Below are 11,726 nucleotides of genomic sequence, written 5' to 3' on the forward strand. Positions count from 1 at the left end.
AAACAATATTTCATTGGATCCTTCTCCCTGGTTATGGTTCATTTTCTCTTTGTCTACACACACACACACACACTGAATAGTCTGGCCTATTCTTTACATATTCTCCTATGTCCTCATACACTTAACAACACAGATTGCCTAACAATTCTTCTTCATTCAAGGGGTTACTGCACTGTAATTGTTCAGTGGCCACCTTCCTCTTGGTAAGGGTAGAAGAGAGACTTTAGCTATGGTAAGCAGCTCTTCTAGGAGAAGGACACTCCAAAATAAAACCATTGTTCTCTAGTCTTGGGTAGTACCATGGTCTTCCACTGTCTTGGGTTAGAGTTTTCTTGCTTGAGGGTTCACTCGAGCACACTCTTCAATCTTATTTCTCTACCTCTTGTTTTGTTAAAGTTTTACAGTTTATATAGGAGATATTTATTTTAATGTTGTTACTACAGTACTCTTAAAATATTTTATTTTACTTTTTCCTTTCCTCACTGGGCTATTTTCCCTGGTAGAGCCCCTGGGCTTATAGCATCCTGCTTTTCGAACTAAGGTTGTAGCTTAGCAAGTAATAATAATAATAGTCGTTGTGTCTCAATCTTGAATGGTATGAATTGGTTCGACTGAAATGTCATTCCACACAAGTAATGTGTTATATGATACCTGATTTGGTGTTATCAACTGCATTCTTTATGAAAGTTTTGGTGTACTCTTTATTAATCTCTAAACATTATTAGTACTAGTTATAATAAAAGTATGATGATTTTAGGTAAAAAGAACTGTTATACTTAATCCCTATTGATAGAATATTTTTTTTATTTCCCTGAATCTTGCCTATAAATCTTGAGTTAGCTTTGGAACCATAAGTTGCACAACCCCATATTATCAAATAGTTCTTTCTTTAAAATTCTGTTTTTACGCATATCATTACTATCCTTGAATTAAATTTGCTTTAGGTACTGGGATGTTTGCTCATTATATTAAGTAAAATCTCGGCCCATATATTGTCTAAGTCGCAAACATTTTATGGGCATGGTGAGCAGGGGGATTGTCGATCCACAGAAGCGAAATATAATCATGCTGTACTACTGATAATACTTTGGTGTATTAAGTGATGAAAATCAGATCAATTGATTAGAAAAATCGTTATCACCGATTGTAAGAGAGACATAGGCTGACAACACAACTACTTTAGCTAAACTGATGTTCTGGCTGCTTTTGGTTAGTTCATGTTGTACCTTATGCTTTTCTTGTCGATTGGTGTATGACTTAGGATCAGGATCCTAGAAAATTTAAAGGGAAAGGAAATGGAAAGGTATAGAGAATTAAATTTCTTTTAGTTTTAAGGTTATGAGGTTGTGCAGCTGGCATTTCTTTAGTTGAAAGCATTTGATCTGAAGGTATGAAGTTAAAAGCATATGTTTTTGCTTTTTTTTAAAAAAGTGTCTTCCTTTTAGCTTTTCAAATAGTTTTCGATTTCAAATGTTTGAGAAGTCATGGGTGACATCCCAGATCCTGTACTAATGTTAGCATTTTCTAGATGCTGTTAGTATTTGGAACTTTTGTAATGTCTTATTAACCAAATCTATCTGCATTTATGATATTTGTAATTTTTGATGCATTTGTATATTAAATATGCACTCATTTCATTAATCAAAGGTACAGAGGAATCTGGTGTTGGAGCATGTTTGCTTGCTGACCGCAGTCCGTGGAGAAAAGAGGAAGTCGTAAGAGATACCATGCACAGTAAGAGTGATACCATATGCAGGGAAATAGTGCGTAAGGGATGGAGAGAGCGCAAGGCCAGGCAGCGCATGAAAGGTACTGATATTTTTGTTTCAATGTTTATTTTATGGAGCTACATCTATCTATCTACCATGGTACTTCCCCCAATTTGGGAAGGTAGCTGACATCATAAAAAGAACAAAATTTGATTAAAGTGTTTGGCCTTGTCAAACTTGACAGGTATCGTTTGTCATTTCATAAAAAGTTATTCTTGTGTACTGAGTATTAAACCATTGTTTATTAACATATTAATGGATTTAATTGCATTATGGTACCAGACTTACATACATACATATACCAAAGGCACCTCCCCCAATTTGGGGGGGTAGCCAACATCAACAAGAAACAAAACAAAAAAGGGGACCTCTACTCTCTACGTTCCTCCAGCCTAACCAGGGACTCAGCCGAGTTCAGCTGGTACTGCTAGGGTGCCACAGCCCAACCTCCCACATTTCCACCACAGATGAAGCTTCATACTGCTGAGTCCCCTACTGCTGCTACCTCCGCGGTCATCTAAGGCACCGGAGGAAGCAGCAGGGCCTACCGGAACTGCGTCACAATCGCTCGCCATTCATTCCTATTTCTAGCACGCTCTCTTGCCTCTCTCACATCTATCCTCCTATCACCCAGAGCTTTCTTCACACCATCCATCCACCCAAACCTTGGCCTTCCTCTTGTACTTCTCCCATCAACTCTTGCATTCATCACCTTCTTTAGCAGACATCCATTTTCCATTCTCTCAACATGGCCAAACCACCTCAACACATTCATATCCACTCTAGCCGCTAACTCATTTCTTACACCCGTTCTCACCCTCACCACTTCGTTCCTAACCCTATCTACTCGAGATACACCAGCCATACTCCTCAGACACTTCATCTCAAACACATTCAATTTCTGTCTCTCCATCACTTTCATTCCCCACAACTCCGATCCATACATCACAGTTGGTACAATCACTTTCTCATATAGAACTCTCTCTACATTCATGCCCAACCCTCTATTTATTATTACTCCCTTAACTGCCCCCAACACTTTGCAACCTTCATTGACTCCCTGACGTACATCTGCTTCCACTCCACCATTTGCTGCAACAACAGACCCCAAGTACTTAAACTGATCCACCTCCTCAAGTAACTCTCCATTCAACATGACATTCCATCTTGCACCACCTTCCCTTCTCGTACATCTCATAACCTTACTCTTACCCACATTAACTCTCAACTTCCTTCTCTCACACACCCTTCCAAATTCTGTCACTAGTCGGTCAAGCTTCTCTTCTGTGTCTGCTACCAGTACAGTATCATCCGCAAACAACAACTGATTTACCTCCCATTCATGATCATTCTTGCCTACCAGTTTCAATCCTCGTCCAAGCACTCGAGCATTCACCTCTCTCACCACTCCATCAACATACAAGTTAAACAACCACGGCGACATCACACATCCCTGTCTCAGCCCCACTCTCACCGGAAACCAATCGCTCACTTCATTTCCTATTCTAACACATGCTTTACTACCTTTGTAGAAACTTTTCACTGCTTGCAACAACCTTCCACCAACTCCATATAACCTCATCACATTCCACATTGCTTCCCTATCAACTCTATCATATGCTTTCTCCAGATCCATAAACGCAACATACACCTCCTTACCTTTTGCTAAACATTTCTCGCATATCTGCCTAACTGTAAAAATCTGATTCATACAACCCCTACCTCTTCTAAAACCACCTTGTACTTCCAAGATTGCATTCTCTGTTTTATCTTTAATCCTATTAATCAGTACTCTACCATACACTTTTCCAACTACACTCAACAAACTAATACCTCTTGAATTACAACACTCATGCACATCTCCCTTACCCTTATATAGTGGTACAATACATGCACAGACCCAATCTACTGGTACCATTGACAACACAAAACACACATTAAACAATCTCACCAACCATTCAAGTACAGTCACACCCCCTTCCTTCAACATCTCAACTTTCACACCATCCATACCAGATGCTTTTCCTACTCTCGTTTCATCTAGTGCTCTCCTCACTTCCTCTATTGTAATCTCTCTCTCATTCTCATCTCCCATCACTGGCACCTCAACACCTGGAACAGCAATTATATCTGCCTCCCTATCATCCTCAACATTCAGCAAACTTTCAAAATATTTCGCCCACCTTTTCCTTGCCTCCTCTCCTTTTAACAACCTTCCATTTCCATCTTTCACTGTCTCTTCAATTCTTGCGCCGGCCTTCCTTACTCTCTTCACTTCTTTCCAAAACTTCTTCTTATTCTCTTCATATGACTGACCCAGTCCCTGACCCCACCTCAGGTCAGCTGCCCTCTTTGCCTCACGTACCTTGCGCTTTACTTCCACCTTTTTCTCTCTATATTTTTCATACTTTTCTATACTATTACTCTGCAGCCATTCTTCAAAAGCCCTCTTTTTCTCTTCCACTTTTACCTTCACTCCTTCATTCCACCATTCACTGCCCTTCCTCATGCTGCCTCCAACAACCTTCTTGCCACATACCTCACTTGCAATCCCAACAAAATTTTCTTTTGCTAACTTCCACTCCTCCTCTAAATTACCAGTTTCTCTTACTCTCACCTCGTCATATGCCATTTTCAACCTTTCCTGATATTTACTTTTTACCCCCCCCCCGGTTTTATTAGCTCTTCAACCCTCACTAGCTCCCTTTTACATCCACCTACTCTATTCCCCCACTCTTTTGCTACAACTAGTTTTCCTTCCACCAAAAAATGATCAGACATACCGTTAGCCATACCCCTAAACACGTGCACGTCTTTCAATCTTCCAAACATTCTTTTAGTATGACAAAAAAGACCGAGAGCACCACAAACAAATTCAACACTTAAGATTCCAAAAGAAGGAAGGATGTTGTTCAGATGGCGCTCGCGTCGTGGCGTGGTGGTGTGGCGCTGGTGCTTGGCTAGGGCCTTTGTATCGGCCCATCCCTTTGACGAAGGAATTAACTAAATGGAAGACAACCTGTGAATAGTAGTTTTCACGTGCCTTTGCTTTATACACGACACCCAAAAGGTGCTCGCGCGAGGGTAGTAACCTCAGCATTCCATGCTTTTATCTTTCTCTGGTATAATTGGAAGGTTTTATCAGAAAAGATACATAAGAAGGACTCTTTTCACCGGGCGCCACAGGTCTCTCCCCAGAAATAGATTTTTCCTTCGTCAAAATCCCTTTTTAGTTATCAACACATAATCCATTAATGCCCTTTCTACTACTCTTCCATTTGCCACTCTTACCCATGTATACTTATTTTTATCTTTCTTTTTAAAAAAGCTAGCACTTATTACCATCTCTTGTTCAACACACATATCTACCAGTCTCTCACCACTCTCATTTTCACCTGGTACGCCATACTTCCCAATGACACCTTCTACCTCTCCAGCGCCCACTCTAGCATTTAAGTCACCCATAACAACTACATAATTCCTTCTACCCAGTCCTTCTACACACCTAGTTAATTCATTCCAGAACTCATTCCGCTCTTCTTCACTTTTCTCACTACCTGGCCCATACGCACTGACAAACGCCCAACATTCCCTACCCAACCTAACCCTTACCCACATTAACCTAGATGATATCTCCTTCCATTCCACTACTTTACCTGTCATCCATTCACTCAGCAATAAAGCCACTCCCTCTCTCGCTCTTCCCCTTTCAATCCCAGACACTCTACCAGACATTTCACCAAACATCACTTCACCCTTTCCTTTCATCTTTGTCTCACACAAGGCCAATACATCCATCCTTCTACTTCTAAACATACTTCCAATCTCACATCTTTTACTCTCTATCGTACTACATCCACGCACATTCAAACACCCCAAAACTAGAGTGCGGGGAGCAGTCACTCTCCCCCCAGCTCCATCTCTTTGTTGCTGTCTCACAGGATTTTTTATACAGGAGAGGGGGTTCCCAGCCCCCTCGTCCCGTCCCTTTTAGTCGCCTCTTACGACACGCAGGGATAACGTTGGCGCTATTCTAATTGTTTTATGCCCCCGCGGCCACAGGGGGCATAGTGATTAAATATAAACTCTTACAAAGGAGGCATTTTATCAAATGTTTTTCTCTGTTGGGTCAATCTTATACTTCCTTAAAGTACAGTACTAATACCCCAGTTACATGATTTTTAGCATTTTACTTTACGCTCATCCTGTTTGGTTTCTTCTAACCTAGCAGTTTTAATTTCTTTAATTTTCCAATCTTTCAGTTTTCACCTTTTTAGGCAAGTAAAGCTTTCATATGAACCTTATAAGCTTGGCTAGTTAAACTTTAGAATTTACAACCTGTAAAAGAAGGCAGGTTAAGGTTCTACTTCATGATTTTTCTTCACATATAAGTTTTATGGAATAATGGTAATTTGATTTTTTTTTTGAGTAGGAATTTCTTTATCCAAAATGTCCTTGTTCTAATTCAGAAATGGAGCTTTCTACAAATCAAGTAGTTTTGAAGAAAGGAGGAACTGCAGATAACATTAATCAAGTATTTTCAAGTTGTGTAATAGACAGCCAAGTGGAGTCAAATATACCAAAGGTTTGTAAAATTTACCGTTGCAATAAAGTAGTGTCTAGTTTGGTAGTTAATACTTGAGTATGCATGTTTGTGGATATTGTTTTGTACTTAGCCATTGAATTTTGTGATAATAGTCCATTTACTTCTGTTAAATTTTCTCGGGTTAAAATCAATTGGTTTTACTTTAATAAGATTTATTTTATGTACTGTTGACCATTTGTGCTTCATGTGGTTCAGAAACTTTTATGTCTTGTTGATCATTTGTTTCTTATGGTGTGATTGCCAATTATTTCAATGAATCTTCCCTGGTGTTCACTGTGCTTCCTTGTTGAAGCATCTGTTTTACAACCTCTTATTTAAAGAATTAAAATTATTCTCTCTCAAAGCACTACCTTATAATGCGAATGCTCCAATTTTGGGACCTTGAGAAATGATATTTGTTAAAGGCTCAAGGTGTGGTTGGCAGATGCATCCTTTTCAAGATTCTTGGGCAGGATGTTTTCTATTATGCTGTCTGTACAGGTATTTTTATTTTCATTTCAGAGACAGGTTTTCTGAAAGCTATTTAACTTTAAAAGGACTTCACCATTATGGTTTTAAATGGAATTTCCTTTGGTTTATTTATAACAAGATAACGGCATCAATGACCTTCAATGTCAGGATCCCAGAAAACTCAAAATCGATCCTAATATGCTACAGGATTGGTTTTGCAATGCCACTTTTGTTACTGTTATGATAAACAGTATTTGGGTGGTGACACCATAGTGTTTGTCATTGTCTTTATACCGCTTAAACATGCTGACCTTTGTGCAGCATGATTCTTATATTTGAGTGGTTTTTTAGTGCCTTTTCATTTGTTAGATTTATCAAAACTTACACTATATAGGTATGTCATCAGTTGGTTCATTTGTACGCTAAATATTCCTTGTATAGGCTTCTAGAAGATAAAGATCTGCATTCCCTGTGTTTCGTGTTGGGGCCAACAATATGATTCAGAGCATAAATGTTCGAAATGTGGGAATTTCCAGAATTCAATAATGATGCTTAAGAAAAACCAACTCACTCTCAACTGTTTGAGTTTGAAAACAAAGGCCTCATGATTAACACTGTCAGAGGCAGCACTAAAATGAAGATTCTCCATGGCCTTTATGAAAGCCAAATTGCAAACTAGGGAACAGATAATTGCCTTCAGCTTACCTAATTGGACAGTTTGCCAAAGACATTAGAAAGCTTTAGATAATATGAGAGTTATAGAAATTGGGCGGTAATCAGCCGGACTAGAGCTACCACAAACACGTTTGCTTAATAGAGTAACATAACCTAATCTCCTACATGTGAAAAAAGAACCTCTAATTGCTATCAAACATCAGCCAGAACGGTTGCCTTTTCATTTGGGCATGGAGTGACAAAGCCATCTGGTGGTCAGAAAGCAGAGGTTTTGGCAAGGAAGCAGGGTGAATACCAGATAAGTATTGAAATAATAATTTTGTTAGTAAAATTAAGTTTTTTTTTTTGCGAGGATTAATTAGAAACTTCTTCAAATATTTTTGTCCCTTGAAGCACACATGGAAAAATTTTCTTATGCATTATGATACAGTACATGAATGACATTGCTTTAAGGTTACTGTGGCTACAGGGATTTTGTATACTGTATTTCACTATTTATGCAGCCTTCTCCAAGGTAAAAAGTGTTCTTTGGATATCAAATTACAGTATCATCATTATAGGGTTAACAGTACTCTTGCAGCACACTTTGTGTGAGACCTTATGTAGATGGTACTACGGGTTCTTTGTAGCTTCTCTTTGAATCTAGCTCCATCACTGTCTGTCTTTTACTTTTCATTATATTCTCTTAGATCTCTATCTTTTTAGTTGTCAAATAAGGTAGCTGTTGCATGCTCCAATTACCATTAAAAGTATTCTGTAAAAGTTATATGGTGATGTGTAATTACTTAACAGTATTTATTGGGTTGCCTAGTTACTTAGTATTTTATATCATGAGAAATTTTTATGATATGGGCATATAGTGTTCATCTCATTTTCATGTCATTCTCTTTTTCAGGTAATTAGAATTACCCATTCGACAAAAATTGATAAGCCAGTACCTATTGAAAATCCACCAATAAGTGGTCCTAAACCAATAACAATCAAGGTTTACGAAACATCTCCTCAGATAGACTCCATACCTGGGGGACATTCCATTGTTCAGAGTAAACCTGTAAACCAAGTTAAGAGAAATTACAGGAGGAGGTCGGAAATTGTTCATCTTTGCAAATTTTGTATGAAAGTGTTTTTGACGGGAGAAGAATTGAAGAAACACCAGAAAACACACACTACCATTGAATGTAAATATTGTGGAAAAATTCTAGTCAGAATTGGTGCTTGGGAGAATCATCTCAGAATGTTTCATAGTGTTGAAATACAGAGCAACAATGATCATGCCAGTGAAATATTTTCGTGTGATAAATGTGATAAACAGTTTACATCGAAATCATCCATTAGGTATCATATGAAACTACATGAAGGTAAGACTTACACATGTGAGAAGTGTAGCAGAGTATTTAGTCATCCAGGAACTTTGAGAAATCATCAGCTAGTACACGAGGAGAAAAAATTCATTTGTGACAAATGTGGTAAGGGATTTCGAACCAACTTCCACCTGATTATGCATGACAACCAGACTCACCGCAAGGCGAGGTCCTGGAAATGTAAATATTGTGAGAAAGCATTTGCCAGGTGTGCAACTTACCGTGAACATGTGCGCAGTCATTGTACTAAGAAAGTTTTGTCAACTTTTTCAAAAGCAAGTGTTTCTAGTAAGCCAGACTGGGAAAGGGAGGATGGACAGTCTAATAATAAATCTCTACAAATATTGAATGAGAATGGAGATTTGCTTTTTAATGAAGGATGTAAAATGCTTAGCATTGATGAAGTATGTGAGAATAAGGAAGCAAGAGTTGTCATTAGTGAACATGAAACTTGTGAAGAACAAAACCTCTCCAACCAACATACTGAATTATATGCTGAAGAATTTGTATTGAACAGTGATGGAAATTTGATTATAGACAATCTTATGGGTATTAAATAGTATTATATTGTAGCTTCCTTATTTCTGATAGTATATAAATGGCACTTCTTCGTTGTGCCTTTTTGTTAAATAAATGATAAAAGCTCATTAAGCCTTTCATATTATTTGGAATTAAATATTTGTATCATAGAACAGAAGGAATTGCTTCATGTTATCTTAAAACTAAAGAGAAATTTCAGTTGATAAAAGATTGCAGCTTCCATACTATCTTGATCCTAAGGAGAAATGTGTTGTATGGAAGGTTTACTGGAATGATTAGCAAAAATATCATGATGATCAGTGCAGTTCCAGCATGTAGTATTGGTGCCTTATGAATTTTTGCTATGGTCATCAACTTGGGCTAACTGCCATAATGTAAAAAGGAAAAACTTTTATAGAGTAACCCTTATTTTTCAATATTAATCTTACCCGGTGATCATGTAGCTGCAGCTCTGCTGCCCGACAGAAAAAACCTACGGGCGGGATACGCCAGCGATCGCTATACAGGTGGGGGTGTACAACAACAGCGCCATCTGTCGAGTAGGTACTCCAGTACTTCTTGTCAACAAAGAACCAATTTTCTCTCTGTCGTGCCACCGGCAAGACCTACTTGATACGCTGTTGTTTCTGGAGTTGATTTTCACGCTATTTGGTGATGTATTCTCTCTAGATATTAGCTTTCGCTGTACAGGAGTTATCATCAATACCTTATCAAGCTTTATTGATTAGATTTTGGATTATTTGTTGACGACTTGGATAGATTTTGGATTTCCCCCTTTGACTAATTCAAGATGTCTGACCCTACTCAAGTCCCTAAGTACAGGCAGTGTAGCGCTAGGGACTGTTCTAGGCGTCTTCCGAAGGCCTCTATAGATCCTCACACCGTTTGTTCCAATTGTAGGGGTAAAGCCTGTCAATTGGAAGATCGATGTGAGGAATGCGCTGGGCTTTCGGAATTCGATTTTCAAGAATTCCTTAAGAATGCACGTAGGCTAGAGAAGGATAGGATCAGGAGGAGTTCGTCTCGCTCTTTTGATTTTTCCTCTCCCCATGCCCCACAACCTATTCCTTCCCCTGTAGTGGTTACACCCGACCCTTCTACTAGCTCTCAGCAACCCTCGATGGCGGACATGATGCGTGCCATTCAGGCTCTTGGTGACAGAGTTGAGTCATTAGCGAATGACCGCAATCAACTCTTGGCCGACGTCAAAGAGTTGAAGGAGAAAAGTGTAGTGGGAAGTGTAGTGAGTGCAAGTGCTGTGAAAAGTGTCAGTGTTACGCATGAGGGTGCATCTGTTCGTGCCAGTCGTCCTCCCAGTCCGGGACCTCTTGCAAGCTCCCAAGCCCAGGGGAGAAGCAATGTCGAAGGACCAAAGGGTTCGACAGGCCTTGATCAGCGTACAGATGTACCCTCAGTGGTTGCGGAAGTATCTTGCAGAGATCGTCCCACCCACAAACAGACGAGTGAGCCCATTCATTCCTCGTCTGCGGAAGAAGTTTCTCGTCAGAAACGCTGGACCAAGGTCTCACGACCTCTCAAGCGCAAGGTCCCTTCCGAGCGAGTCCAACGGCCCAGGTGTAGCCACTGGGTCAGTTCGGACTCGCCGCAGTCTTCCGAAGACTGCACACCTCCCAAGAGAGGTAGAGTGGTTCCGCAGCAGGCAATCACTCCGTCTGTTGCCGCACCAACCGCTGTAGACCCTAAGTGGTCTATGCTGCAGTCTATGCAGACTCAGCTAGCTTCCTTCATGCAGGAGTATCGTGCTGAGAAGGTTGACGCTGCACCCGTTAACCTACAACCAACCACGGTTGTGCGCTCAGCAGACACTGCGGCTGCCTGCTTCCCACACTCCGGCTGTGAGAGCTCCACCACCGATGCGCAGTCGACCCTGCCAGACGCATGTTGACGTTAGCCGACGTGCGGCACCCTCCGTTGACATGCGTGAGCTACCGCATCAGCAGTGGGAAGGTGCTGTCAAGCTGCCGTGTTTTGACGCAATGCGGCAGTCTCCGCAACCCACGGCAGTCCCCTCCACGCACCACCACTCCGCTTTTGTTGTTGCCAGCTCTCAGACTGACCAGCAGCGGCATGATGTTGGATCCAGTGCAGCTACGTATGCACCCGTGCTGCCGGATTCAGCCGTTCAGCTTTCTTCTCCTCCTTTGCCGCTTCCTCCTCAGCATTCGGATGAAGGAATCTCTGATGACGACGAAGCTGCGCATTTGGACGATCAACACTCCGACATAGAGGAACCCAAGACTACGCCTCCCTCCTTAGACTTTAGGAAAGTCCTTGCCCTGTTTAAGGAGTTGTATCCGGACCAGT

General features: G+C 40.4%; 1 protein-coding gene across 1 annotated transcript in view; it reads left to right on the forward strand.

Annotated features, from left to right (window-relative positions):
• The window catches only part of LOC137646099 (uncharacterized), a 49,950-nt gene extending 40,442 nt beyond the window's left edge, over positions 1–9,508 (forward strand). The window contains exons 7-9 of the mRNA XM_068379294.1: positions 1,648–1,809; positions 6,239–6,354; positions 8,396–9,508. Of these exons, the coding sequence (XP_068235395.1) occupies positions 1,648–1,809; positions 6,239–6,354; positions 8,396–9,421 (1,304 nt within the window). The 3' untranslated portion in view covers positions 9,422–9,508. The remainder of the gene's footprint in view (positions 1–1,647; positions 1,810–6,238; positions 6,355–8,395) is intronic.
• The last annotated feature ends 2,218 nt before the right edge of the window (positions 9,509–11,726 follow it).

The sequence above is a fragment of the Palaemon carinicauda genome, chromosome 8 (genome assembly GCF_036898095.1).
Source record: "Palaemon carinicauda isolate YSFRI2023 chromosome 8, ASM3689809v2, whole genome shotgun sequence".
Lineage (NCBI taxonomy): Eukaryota > Metazoa > Arthropoda > Malacostraca > Decapoda > Palaemonidae > Palaemon > Palaemon carinicauda.